The sequence below is a fragment of the Cygnus atratus genome, chromosome 6 (genome assembly GCF_013377495.2).
Source record: "Cygnus atratus isolate AKBS03 ecotype Queensland, Australia chromosome 6, CAtr_DNAZoo_HiC_assembly, whole genome shotgun sequence".
In the NCBI taxonomy this organism is placed as follows: domain Eukaryota; kingdom Metazoa; phylum Chordata; class Aves; order Anseriformes; family Anatidae; genus Cygnus; species Cygnus atratus.
In genome coordinates this window covers 246,170-256,675 of record NC_066367.1, presented here as the reverse complement: position 1 = coordinate 256,675, position 10,506 = coordinate 246,170, and the positions used below count along the sequence as shown (strand labels likewise).

Here is a 10,506-nt window from a genome sequence, read left to right as displayed (position 1 = left end):
CCCATAATTTTGTCTATCTAGACTGGAATACGTGGACTTTTTATAAGGTGATATTATAATCAGGATCTGAGGAAAGAAGAAATTATGACAACTGTAATAGTAAATTTAGGAACTAATAGTGCAGCAGGTATTGAATTGACATAGGTGTAAGTGTGCCTTTTGGAATAGTCTGCTCTTTTTATATATATTTACACACTGTATATAGATTTGTACGGCACCTATTGCTAATGTTAATCAAGATCCTGATAAAGAACTGAAGTTCTGGGCATGAACTTAACACAGTAATCATTAACATTTCTGATTTTCTGATCACTCTAATATACGCATTGAGTAAATTGTACGAAACAGCTTGTCACATCTGAAACTGGAATATTTAATCCATTTGAAATTGAGAATAGGGTCTAGGCTAGCAGATTTTCTGCCTGCTATTCTCTATTTGGATGATCGAGAATAATGGCTTGACATAAGCTTTGTATAAAGCTGTTTTACCAGTCTGATTTTTTTAAGCTTTAATCAATTATAAGACATCAGCCCCTCCACAGTCAGTTTACCTTGGCAGGGAGCTTTACAGCTTTTAACGAATAATCAGGTGAGCGGGAAAGAAGATACTATGACTGATATTTTTCCTTTCAAAAGCCACATTTCTGCTCAAGTAATTCTGAGTGAAATCTTACAAATATTGGAATCTGCCACAACCCACCCTGTGCTATTAATAGTGCCCTATTTTCAGCCTCGATGTCTTAACTACTGTGCTGGTATCTCATTAGTTATTCTAATTACTGCTGTTTGCCTGATTGTGCAGGCTTCCTGTTTTTACACGTTTGATCAATTTGCTGCTGAATACGTAAAGCCTGCCTCAGCGAAGACCAAAACAAATTACATAACTTTTCTAGCAGCTTGGAAAAGAGACTGCGTGTTAGTGCTGCTAGATTTATGAAATGCACCCGTCGCACCGCTGGTAAACAGCTCTCCCTGCACGTTCTGGGGGCAAATAAACAGTTCTTTGCCTGGCCATCAACTTTTACGGGAACAGTCGAGCGCTAGGACAGCGGCTGCCCCGGAAAGCCGCCGGCCTGCTGCCGTTTTTTTTTAGGGCGGCTTTGCAGGGTAGCCTTTTCCAGCGCCGCGGCTGCTGTGGGGCTGCCCGCTGTACGGGGGCGCCCTGCCCAGCCCTAGTGGCCGGGTCCTGCGGCTGTGCCGGGCCTTGCCCGCCCGCCAGGGGGCGCTGCCCCGCGCTGCTCGCCTGGTCCCCACCTGCTGGGCTGTTCCACACTCCGCGCTGTCGCGAAGAGGGCCGCAGCAGGCGCCTGCCCGCGTGTGACGCGAATCACGAGGGCGGGGGGAGCGGGCGCGCTTACTGCCGGCCGGGGTAGGGGGGGCGCGGGCAGCCCCGCTCAGCGGGAAGGGGGTGCTGCGCGCCGGGCGGCGTTAGGCGACGGCGGCTCCGCAGCGCGGGGCCGGCCGCTGGGGGCAGGCGGCCCCGGCCCTTGTCCCTGCCGCCCGCCCGGGCCGACCCCGTGCCGCCGCCCTCTGCGGCGCTGCGCCATGGTCCGGCCCGGGCGGGGCGCGCCCCTCCCCCGCCTTTTGCGTCGGTTCCGCCCGCAGGATTCCAGCCGCCGCCGCTGCTCCTCGCCGCAGCTCCGGTCCGGGCCGCTCGGGCGTTTTCTCTCTGCCTTAAAGTCGGTGAGGAGCCGGCCGCGGGCGGGCGGCGCCGCCGCATCGGGCCCGGCCGGGCGAGGCTGTAACGGTGGCGCCGATCGCGGGGGGCTAGAGGGTGGGCACGGGCCGCTCGGTGCCCCCAGCGCGGCGGTAGCGAGGCCGCCGTCTCCGCGGCGAGGAGCTGGTCGCGGGGCCCACCGGGGGGGAGGCCCGGGGCGCGCCGGGCGAGGCGGGGCAGGCCCGGCCGTGGCCCTGCGGCGGGGAGAAAATGGAGGCCGGGCGGGAGGAGCGGCGGTGCCGCGTGCGGGGCCGGGCGGCAGCGCGGCGGCGCGGGGCGGGCCGGGAGGGGGCGACGGAGCCGGGGCAGCGCGGGGCGCTGGCGAGCTGCTGAGGCGGGCCTTTCTCTGCTTCCGCACAGGGCGTCTTTTATGAATCAAAAGCAGCAGAAGCCGACGCTATCGGGCCAGCGTTTCAAAACTAGAAAAAGAGGTAAGCCGGGCGCGCACCGCCGGGCCCCGGCTCTGCGCCGTGCGTGCCGCCTTCGGTACAGAGCTCCCGGTGAAAAGGCGGTTCTGTCACTCGCCAAGCAATGCCTTTATGCGCTGCTTATAAAGGAGACCACACCGAACAGAGTCTTGATACTGACTCCGGCTGCTGGAATGTTCTGTGCACAACTCCAGCTGCTGGAATGTTCTATGCACAACTTTTTCCTTCCCTTCCCTTCCCTTCAGAATGTAGCTGCATTGTCATAACAGTGGCTTAGGAAGCAGTTATTCTTGACCTATAGTGAGTGTATTTCACGTGAAAGCGTAAGCGCCCAGTACTCCAAAATCATAGGGGAACTCCAGCACAGGCTTGTTGTAGGTATTGCATTCATCCAGGGAACGTGTAACCTAGGAGGAATTTCAGTGTTAGCTGCTGGAAAAGAGTTGTATTGCCCTTATAATTCTATAAGAGTACTTGATTTAAAAACAGAGAAACAAAAATGAACCGAAATATGCAAGTGCATGTGTCTGTATCTTGCACGGTTACCCGAGCAAGCAGAGTTACTGACTGAAGAGGCGTAATGAGTAATGTGGCGTTTTTTAGTTACTTGTTTTACTTTAAAGAGGAAGTGAGGACAGTTCTTACAATTTCTGTTTGATCATGTTTTATTAGTATGCAGGCAGTGTTACAGTTCACACTGACAGTGGTAAGAATGCTTCGAGCACTGAAATAGTAATGAAGAGGTACAGAAGTACACGTTAGCTTGGAGAACCTACTTTAATGTTGAAGTAAAAGTATCTGAAAAACTGTTGAATTGAGAGAATGGGATTTGGTTGGTCTGACAGACCACATGCTAGCATCCTGGATTTTTGTCTCTTGAAAGCATTGAACCACAGGCAACTCTGAGTAACGAATTTCATAAATCTATCCTGGAAAATAACTAATCCAGTATTTTCAGACTTTCACCCAACTGTTAAAGACATGTTGAAACTTGCATTGAATGTAAGGACACTAATGTGCTTCTTACAAAATAGTTCATACAGATGCTAACAAAACTAGCTAAGATGTTACTGACAGTGTGCTAGTAAAGATTTGCAGCTGAGCTCTTTCTTTGGAAGCTTTTCTTCCCATGGTTTGCATAGTCTAAGGACAAATTTATTCATAGAATCATAGAATATCCCAAGTTGGAAGGGACCCCTAAGGATCATCAAGTCCAACTCCTGGCACCGCAGAGGTCTACCCAAAATTTTAGACCATGTGAGATTAGCAGAACTGAAGACCTCTCTCATTTTAAGGCTATTAGTTATGTGAGTACGTTTGTTGCATTTTAGCTGTTCCTGTAGTGAAAAGGCTACTGATCAAGTGATTTATCTCAAATGTGAAAATGTATTCTGCTTTAAAATAATAAAAAAGATGCTGAGTAGGCATGCAATTATAATGCATAATTTCATATTGTTTTTCTTAGTGAAAGTACTGAGAAATTCAGTTAAAGGTAAATAAGGAATGTTTTAGCTTTTGATATCCTCGTGCCACCCCTTGAATGAGTAGGGAAGTGAAAGCACCAACATTTATTACTGTCGTGTTGGCCATTTAAATGCATTTTAGGCTAGATTCTTAAGTCACTATTAGTGTTAAGTATGCCTGTTGTCTTCTGGAATACTGTTCCAGAAGACTGGAATGATCTCAGTTCTGTTTAACTTAAGGCTTGCCAGTGTCTGCATTGTTTTTTGTTTTTATAAAAGAACAAACTCCTCATGTTTGAATACCAAATAAATGCGTGTGCTGACTTTAGTTCAGGAAACACTTGGTCTTCGTCTTTGCAGATGAAAAAGAGAGGTTTGACCCTACCCAGTTCCAGGACTGTATTATTCAAGGTTTAACTGAAACTGGCACTGACTTGGAGGCAGTAGCAAAGTTTCTTGATGCTTCTGGTGCAAAACTTGATTATCGTCGCTATGCAGAAACACTTTTTGACATCCTGGTGGCTGGTGGAATGCTGGGTAAGTTCCCTTTGATGGGGCTGCTGTCAGCCTTTATTTACTTTACTTTTTATAAATGCTTGCTGTTTTCTTTCACCATAAAAAAAACTCATCTAAAGAGCTTGTTGAATATGTAGATCAGGGTTTGAGTTATCTGTGGGAAACCATGTGACTATGTTAGGGCCTAACTAAGCAGTCTGATTATTGTAGAAGCACTCTGTATACTGTACCATGCTTTTGCTTGAATTAGTTTGCATCCTTGAAAGCATAGACTATAAAAACTTGGTTTAAAGGAAAGTATATTGGCTGAGAGTGGAACTTTGTGTAAGAGTTCATTTCTGCTAATGAAAAATGGGTGAATGCTTGGTTCAAATGCCTCTTCTGTGGTTGCAAAGCCAGTGGTGTTGCCCTGGAAGATTCTGACATGATCCTGTGTTTTGTGCACCGTGCCCTGTTACTCTGGAAAGTATTGTTTACGGAATTATCAGATGTGCTTAGTTTTGGAAGTGCTGTTCTAAATTGTGTTGTTGGCAATTGTGAGGGGAGGGCTTAAGCTCTAGTAAGAGTGCGAAATGAGGTGGTAGCTAAGTCGGCAGAAAACACGAACTGAGGAAGTGAAATGTGATGACTAACGGTGTTGTAAACTCATATCTGTATCTTGGTGTAAAGAGTAGAAGGGATGCTGACCCACCAGGTAAGAAGTAAATGAAGCTTAATGAGTTGAAAAGCGCTAAGAAAGATGCAGTACTTCTAGATTTAGACTATTAGACTATTTGTTTCTTACTTTCCTGCTCTTCAGTGAGAAGGGATTCAAATGGCAGAGAACCATGTAGAATACAGGGTGTGAAGAGTTATGTTGTCTGCCTAGCCTGAAAAAGTACGTTTCAGATTGTAGCATTTGTTACGCCATAGTTCAGGGAGGGGGAAAGGACTTAAATGAGAAATTTGGCAGTTGCAGAAGACTTTCTGTAATATAACAGAAATAGAATTCAAATGACCTAAATGCAGAGGGGACAAAAAGGAAATAACTGATTTTGGGCTACAGCCAGACTGCATGGCAGTTCTGCAGTGGAGTTTTTGGGAGAACATCTTTGCTGCATGTGCAGGTGGTCTTCCCACTGATACTGTAGAACTGTTAGGTGGCTAGCTCAAACAAATGCTGAAAAGCAAGGCTTTCAAAATGGTTTAACTTCATGAAGTACACCTGCTTATCTGAATGTCATGTATTGGAACTGTGTTATGTAGACTGAAGTTACTGTGTGATGTTCGTTTTGGCAAGAGACTCTTTTGCTTATGTTAGAAGAGCTGGCTGCATGAGAAACTGTTGTGACTTACTTGGTTATTGTGTGGACACTGACATAGAAACCAGCATTATCGCAGAAGATGCTAAAAATTTGCCAGGAATAAGCAGCTTTAGTGTTTTCCTTTAAGAGAAGAAGAGCCTGTATGGTCATATTAACTTGTCTGGCCTTAAACAAGATGTGTTGGCAATCCATTTAGCAGTAGGAGGTTGGAATATTTATATATTCATATCTAAGCTACTGATTTGGAGTTCAGTGCACTTATAGCAGTAGAGCAGATGGAAATGTGGGGGTTGTTTCTCCAGTGATCTGGTTCCATTCATCATGAAAGGACAACGCATTTTGCATATTACAGGTATTTGAATTCTTACCAGGGAGTTGTACCACTAATACTGAAACCCTTCTTTAGCCCCAGGTGGTACCCTGGCAGATGACATGACACGCACAGATGTCTGTGTATTTGCAGCACAAGAAGACCTAGAAACCATGCAAGCATTTGCTCAGGTTAGTTCTGAAATCAGTACATTTTAAGTTAAACTGTTCAGTGGTCAAAAAATGAACTGTTTGTGTAGTTGAAAGTTCAGGTAAAATAAAAGCTTTTAGAAGCCTTGTGCCTTTGTGCCTGGTAGAATGGCACTCTTCTAAGCTAAAGTGCTCTAAAAGAGTTCAAACCAACTGTACTGAGCTTGATTTTTAATTCTAACTAAATGATAATTCAGAGCAATTCAGACACACGATCTCTTTTCAGGTTTTTAACAAGCTAATCAGGCGTTACAAGTACCTGGAGAAAGGCTTTGAAGATGAAGTCAAAAAGGTATGGAGTAGTTCCTTATTGGCAGAAAGAAAAGCCTTTAAATTCTGCTAGTTAATTATTCTATGCAGAATTATAATATACAACAGATTATTAAAATAGGACAGAATCTTGTTGTTGACAGAATAACAACAAGCTTGTATGACTAGTGGAGAAGGCTGCCAGTGTACTAGCACTGATGCTGGTTGAGTAGCTTGACTGAAACAAAAGTAAGCGTCTAGCCTGGAGGTAGCAGTTCTTCTTCCTCTTGCAGTTGCTGCTGTTCCTGAAAGGGTTCTCAGAGTCTGAGCGGAACAAACTGGCCATGTTGACGGGTATTCTGCTAGCCAATGGGACACTTAACGCATCGATTCTCAACAGTCTTTATAATGAGAATTTGGTAAAAGAAGGTAAGTGTTGCCCAGCTCTTCTGTTAGGGGAAGGATCATGGGAGACAGAACGTAAAGTATAAGTAGGTGGAAATTATGATGACAGTAACACTCCTGCAGCTCACTAACTTCATCTGGTGATAGATTTACTTCAGAATTAGCAAAGGTAAACATGCTAGCTCACAGTCTGGAAGGTCTTGCTGAGACTATAGAAAAATAGAAAAAAAAAATATAGAAAAATATAGAAAAAAAAATATAGAAAAATAGGCTCCTTCCTAAACTGCAGCAAGGAGAGTTGAGCTTAGTACAGGGAAGCCTTTACAATGCTCAATTGTGAGAGAAGTCCAGCAGGCTGGCAGCTGTGGTGTCCTTGGACAGAGGTATTGCAGACTGGGCAAGGGCTACCTCTGAGCACAACTGCTGCTGCTTTGAGCTGGGGTGTGACAATGTAGATGCCCTGTACTCGGTCCCTTTTAGTTTTAAATTTCAATACTACTACTACTGTTTGTGTCGCACAGGTGTTTCTGCAGCTTTTGCAGTCAAGCTGTTCAAGTCATGGATAAATGAGAAAGATATTAATGCAGTGGCTGTCAGTCTTCGTAAAGTAAACATGGATAACAGACTGATGGTGAGTATCCCTAAAACTACTGATGTGCTCTGAGGCCAGTTTGGTAAATAGCATTTACCAGTAAAGTACTTGACAAGTTTCTCTTTTGAAAGAGTTGTAAACTTTGTTTTCAGGAGCTCTTCCCAGCCAACAAACAAAGTGTTGAACACTTCTCCAAGTACTTCACTGAAGCAGGACTGAAAGAACTTTCCGAGTATGTTCGGAACCAGCAAACCATAGGAGCTCGGAAGGAACTGCAGAAAGAACTTCAGGAACAGATGTCACGGGGAGATCCATTCAAGGATGTAAGTATTTGTAGGCAAGGTGCACATGTGATTTCCTTCTGTAGGAATTTAGCTCAAATTATGTGAAATGCAATGGCATTTAATACCAATCTGAAGAGGATATATGCCTAATTAAATACTGAGCTTAGATACCTAGTTCCCACTAGCCATTACAATTAGTACCAGGGTGGTTTAGTTCTGTAGTTTTCCTTAACGTCCTGAATCTGGCTGCACTGAAGGCTTCTGAACCCAAGTTTTAATTTAGCTTAGTGTCATATGTGACCTACATGGTGACTATTTTGTCTGGCAGATAATCTTGTACATAAAGGAGGAGATGAAGAAAAACAACATCTCAGAACAGACTGTGATAGCCATAATCTGGTCAAGTGTAATGAGCACTGTGGAGTGGAACAAAAAGGAGGAGCTGGTAGCAGAGCAAGCCATTAAGCACTTGAAGGTATTGTAACCAAGCATGGGCTTTTGCATCTGTTGGGTAGGGCATGGGCTTCCTTTTAAGCTTCACTTAAAGTGAGTTGAATCCTACAAATACCGTAATTCAGAGACAGCATTAGATGGGGAATTTTTTCCCTTGCAGCTGTAGAGTTGTAGTCCTAGTTGTTGAGGTATAAACAGTATGACTTCTGCAGGAATGCTCCTGGGAAGTGGGTGGGAATTGCTTCCCCGGTATGTGGGTTGTCAATTTTTAAGCAGTGGCTGATAAAAACTGAGTGAAACCAGTCTAGCCAGGCGATAAATGCTAAGGAATGTTATGGGTGTGTGCCAATTTGTTATTCCTGTTACAGCAATACAGTCCTCTACTTGCTGCCTTTACTACCCAAGGTCAGTCAGAGCTGACTCTTCTGTTGAAGATTCAGGAGTATTGTTATGACAACATTCATTTCATGAAGGCCTTCCAGAAAATAGTGGTGCTGTTCTATAAAGGTAACTCCCTGTGAGATTCTTGCTTTTTTTTTTTTTAAGCCTGGATTGCAGAATGGTTCCATCCTGGTAAGGCTTTTAGGGAAGATCAGTGCTATGACACTGCTTTTCATTAGCTGAAGAATTTTCTACTGTCAGTTTGCAAACATGGAGCTCTAAAATGCAAAGGTAGGTGCTTCAGTCTTTGGCACATGGGGAAGTACTCCTCTAGATAAGAAGGATGTGTACTAAACCAAAGCTGAACTTGGCTTTTAAGACTCCTTGGCATTTAGAACTTATGGAAGGATTGTAGTTGTGTTTTATTCCTAGTTCTCGGTCTGAACAGACCATAAATGGCCAGAGACTAAGACCACCAAGGTGTTCTGGGGTGCTATAGGGCTTCTGTTAAATGGCTGTTAAGAAGGTATTACTCAGAAACATGCTTGTGTACTTGTAGAACACCACAGAACAGGAGGAAACTTGTTAAACTGATTATATTATATCTGTAAAATGTAAAACAATTAAAAACAGTTCCTGTGGTGTCCTTTGGACTTTAAAAAAATACACGTTCTTAGCTGTTGAGTGAAGTTTTCCTGCATATGGAATCTCAAATAGCTAGATGCAACGCTGAGAAGACCAACAGCAACCTAGCTGAAATGCATGGTTCTCAGAATTTTAAAACAGGAGGTTCTCCTAGCACAAGTATGTCCAGCTGTGCCCAAGGAACACGTGTTGGTGGAATTTCTAGGGGAGGCATCAAAGATTGCCAGTTAGGGGTTCTCGATAACTGTTATTTGGCGATCAGTACTCTTGTACATCTTACAGCTGAAGTTCTGAGTGAAGAACCCATCCTGAAGTGGTATAAAGATGCGCATCTTGCAAAAGGAAAGAGCGTGTTTCTAGAGCAAATGAAAAAGTTTGTTGAATGGCTCAAGAATGCTGAAGAAGGTAAGCAAACCTCACAAACTCTTCATTTTGGGATGCTAGGTGTAAGAGTGCTTTGTTTTGTGGGGTGGGGGTGCTAACTGATCCTCTGGGAGGAGTGTCCCCACTCTTGGCTAGAAAAGCTCCCTGGTGCAGTCACTGTGGTTTGGCAGCTGTTGTGCAGGATGCAGGGGCCTCAGCAGGTGACTGGGGAGGAGCTGACCTGGGGGCAGCCTGTTGAAGTCCTCTCTCTGTTGCAGAGTCGGAGTCTGAAGCTGAAGAGGGTGACTGACCTGTGACACTGTCCTCAGTAAAGCAAACAGGAGCTGTAGATAACCGTCGTGTCTCATGTCCTTCTGATTCTTACATCCTACCTCCCTGTATCAAGCATGATATAAGGGCTCATGGCAAATTTATTTTAACTGTTTTCTATAGTCATTGAAATACTGGGTTTAGTTTTTAAAACCATGTTTTAAGTAGCTTACAGGAGTTACAGATTTGACTCTAACCTGCATTTGTCCTTTCAGTTACATTCTACCTCCTGTATTTTCTACTGTAATAATGTAATTTAAGGCCTTCCACAATGAAATCCATTTTACCCCTTGGATTTTCTATCTATCTGCATTTGAGTAGACATGATTTGGTAAACGAGATTTATGGCAGTTCTGTTTGCAAATTAAAATGTAAGAAGCCTCTGATGTGAAGAGGCTGTGGCTTGTGTGGTAACTTGGTGTGATACTTTAATCCATACTACATGCTTCAAATAACCCTCGATTGTCCATCTCCTCAAGGACTTTGTCAGCTCTTTTACTATACTTCCAGCATAAAGTAATGTTCTACTCCAGCTACTGGGAAAGGCAGCTGCCCTGCTTCTGGGCACTCAGTATTCTACAGCATAGAAACTGCTAGTGGTGAACTCTTGTAATTATGGTGGGGTATGAAGAGTGGCATCTCTGAGCCTGCTGGCATAGCTGGTGGCCTAAGTTCCTGAGGGGCAGCACAGCTTGTCAGGCTGTCTTATACCTGGGCATCAATTCTAGGGGGCTTGCACTTGTCAGTCTCTTTGCAACTTCTCTGCAAGTACAAGCGAACAGTGCTGTCCTGAATGCAGCTGCCAAAGATTTTTCTGGAGTGCTGGCTGAAGCTGCTAACAGTGCTGGGGCAAGGGC

At 44.6% G+C, this 10,506-nt stretch overlaps 1 protein-coding gene across 3 annotated transcripts; it reads left to right on the top strand.

The window, feature by feature from the left end:
- The first annotated feature begins 1,490 nt into the window (after positions 1-1,490).
- On the top strand, positions 1,491-10,063 carry BZW1 (basic leucine zipper and W2 domains 1). Of its 3 annotated transcripts, XM_035537119.2 has the most exons (12): positions 1,491-1,683; positions 2,078-2,148; positions 3,969-4,145; positions 5,835-5,929; positions 6,174-6,239; positions 6,490-6,625; positions 7,123-7,232; positions 7,346-7,516; positions 7,806-7,952; positions 8,299-8,437; positions 9,239-9,361; positions 9,598-10,063. In XM_035537119.2, the coding sequence occupies exons 2-12, from the start codon at positions 2,088-2,090 to the stop codon at positions 9,627-9,629; spliced, it is 1,257 nt and encodes a 418-aa protein (XP_035393012.1). In that variant the 5' UTR covers positions 1,491-1,683; positions 2,078-2,087; the 3' UTR covers positions 9,630-10,063. The 3 variants fall into 3 exon arrangements, with proteins under 3 accessions (XP_035393012.1, XP_050567370.1, XP_035393013.1); XM_050711413.1 differs by lacking the exons at positions 1,491-1,683; positions 2,078-2,148 and adding an exon at positions 3,341-3,452 and having other exon boundaries at positions 3,938-4,145; XM_035537120.2 differs by lacking the exons at positions 1,491-1,683; positions 2,078-2,148 and having other exon boundaries at positions 4,068-4,145; positions 5,835-5,840.
- The last annotated feature ends 443 nt before the right edge of the window (positions 10,064-10,506 follow it).

What these genes read in the sequence shown, in the direction of transcription:
- BZW1 (XM_035537119.2), top strand. Translation starts at nt 2,088, where the DNA reads ATGAATCAAAAGCAGCAGAAGCCGACGCTATCGGGCCAGCGTTTCAAA. An exon ending in TGAGAATTTGGTAAAAGAAG is followed by an intron (nt 6,626 to 7,122) that starts GTAAGTGTTGCC and finishes TGTGTCGCACAG; the next exon opens with GTGTTTCTGCAGCTTTTGCA. An exon ending in AGTGGTGCTGTTCTATAAAG is followed by an intron (nt 8,438 to 9,238) that starts GTAACTCCCTGT and finishes TACATCTTACAG; the next exon opens with CTGAAGTTCTGAGTGAAGAA.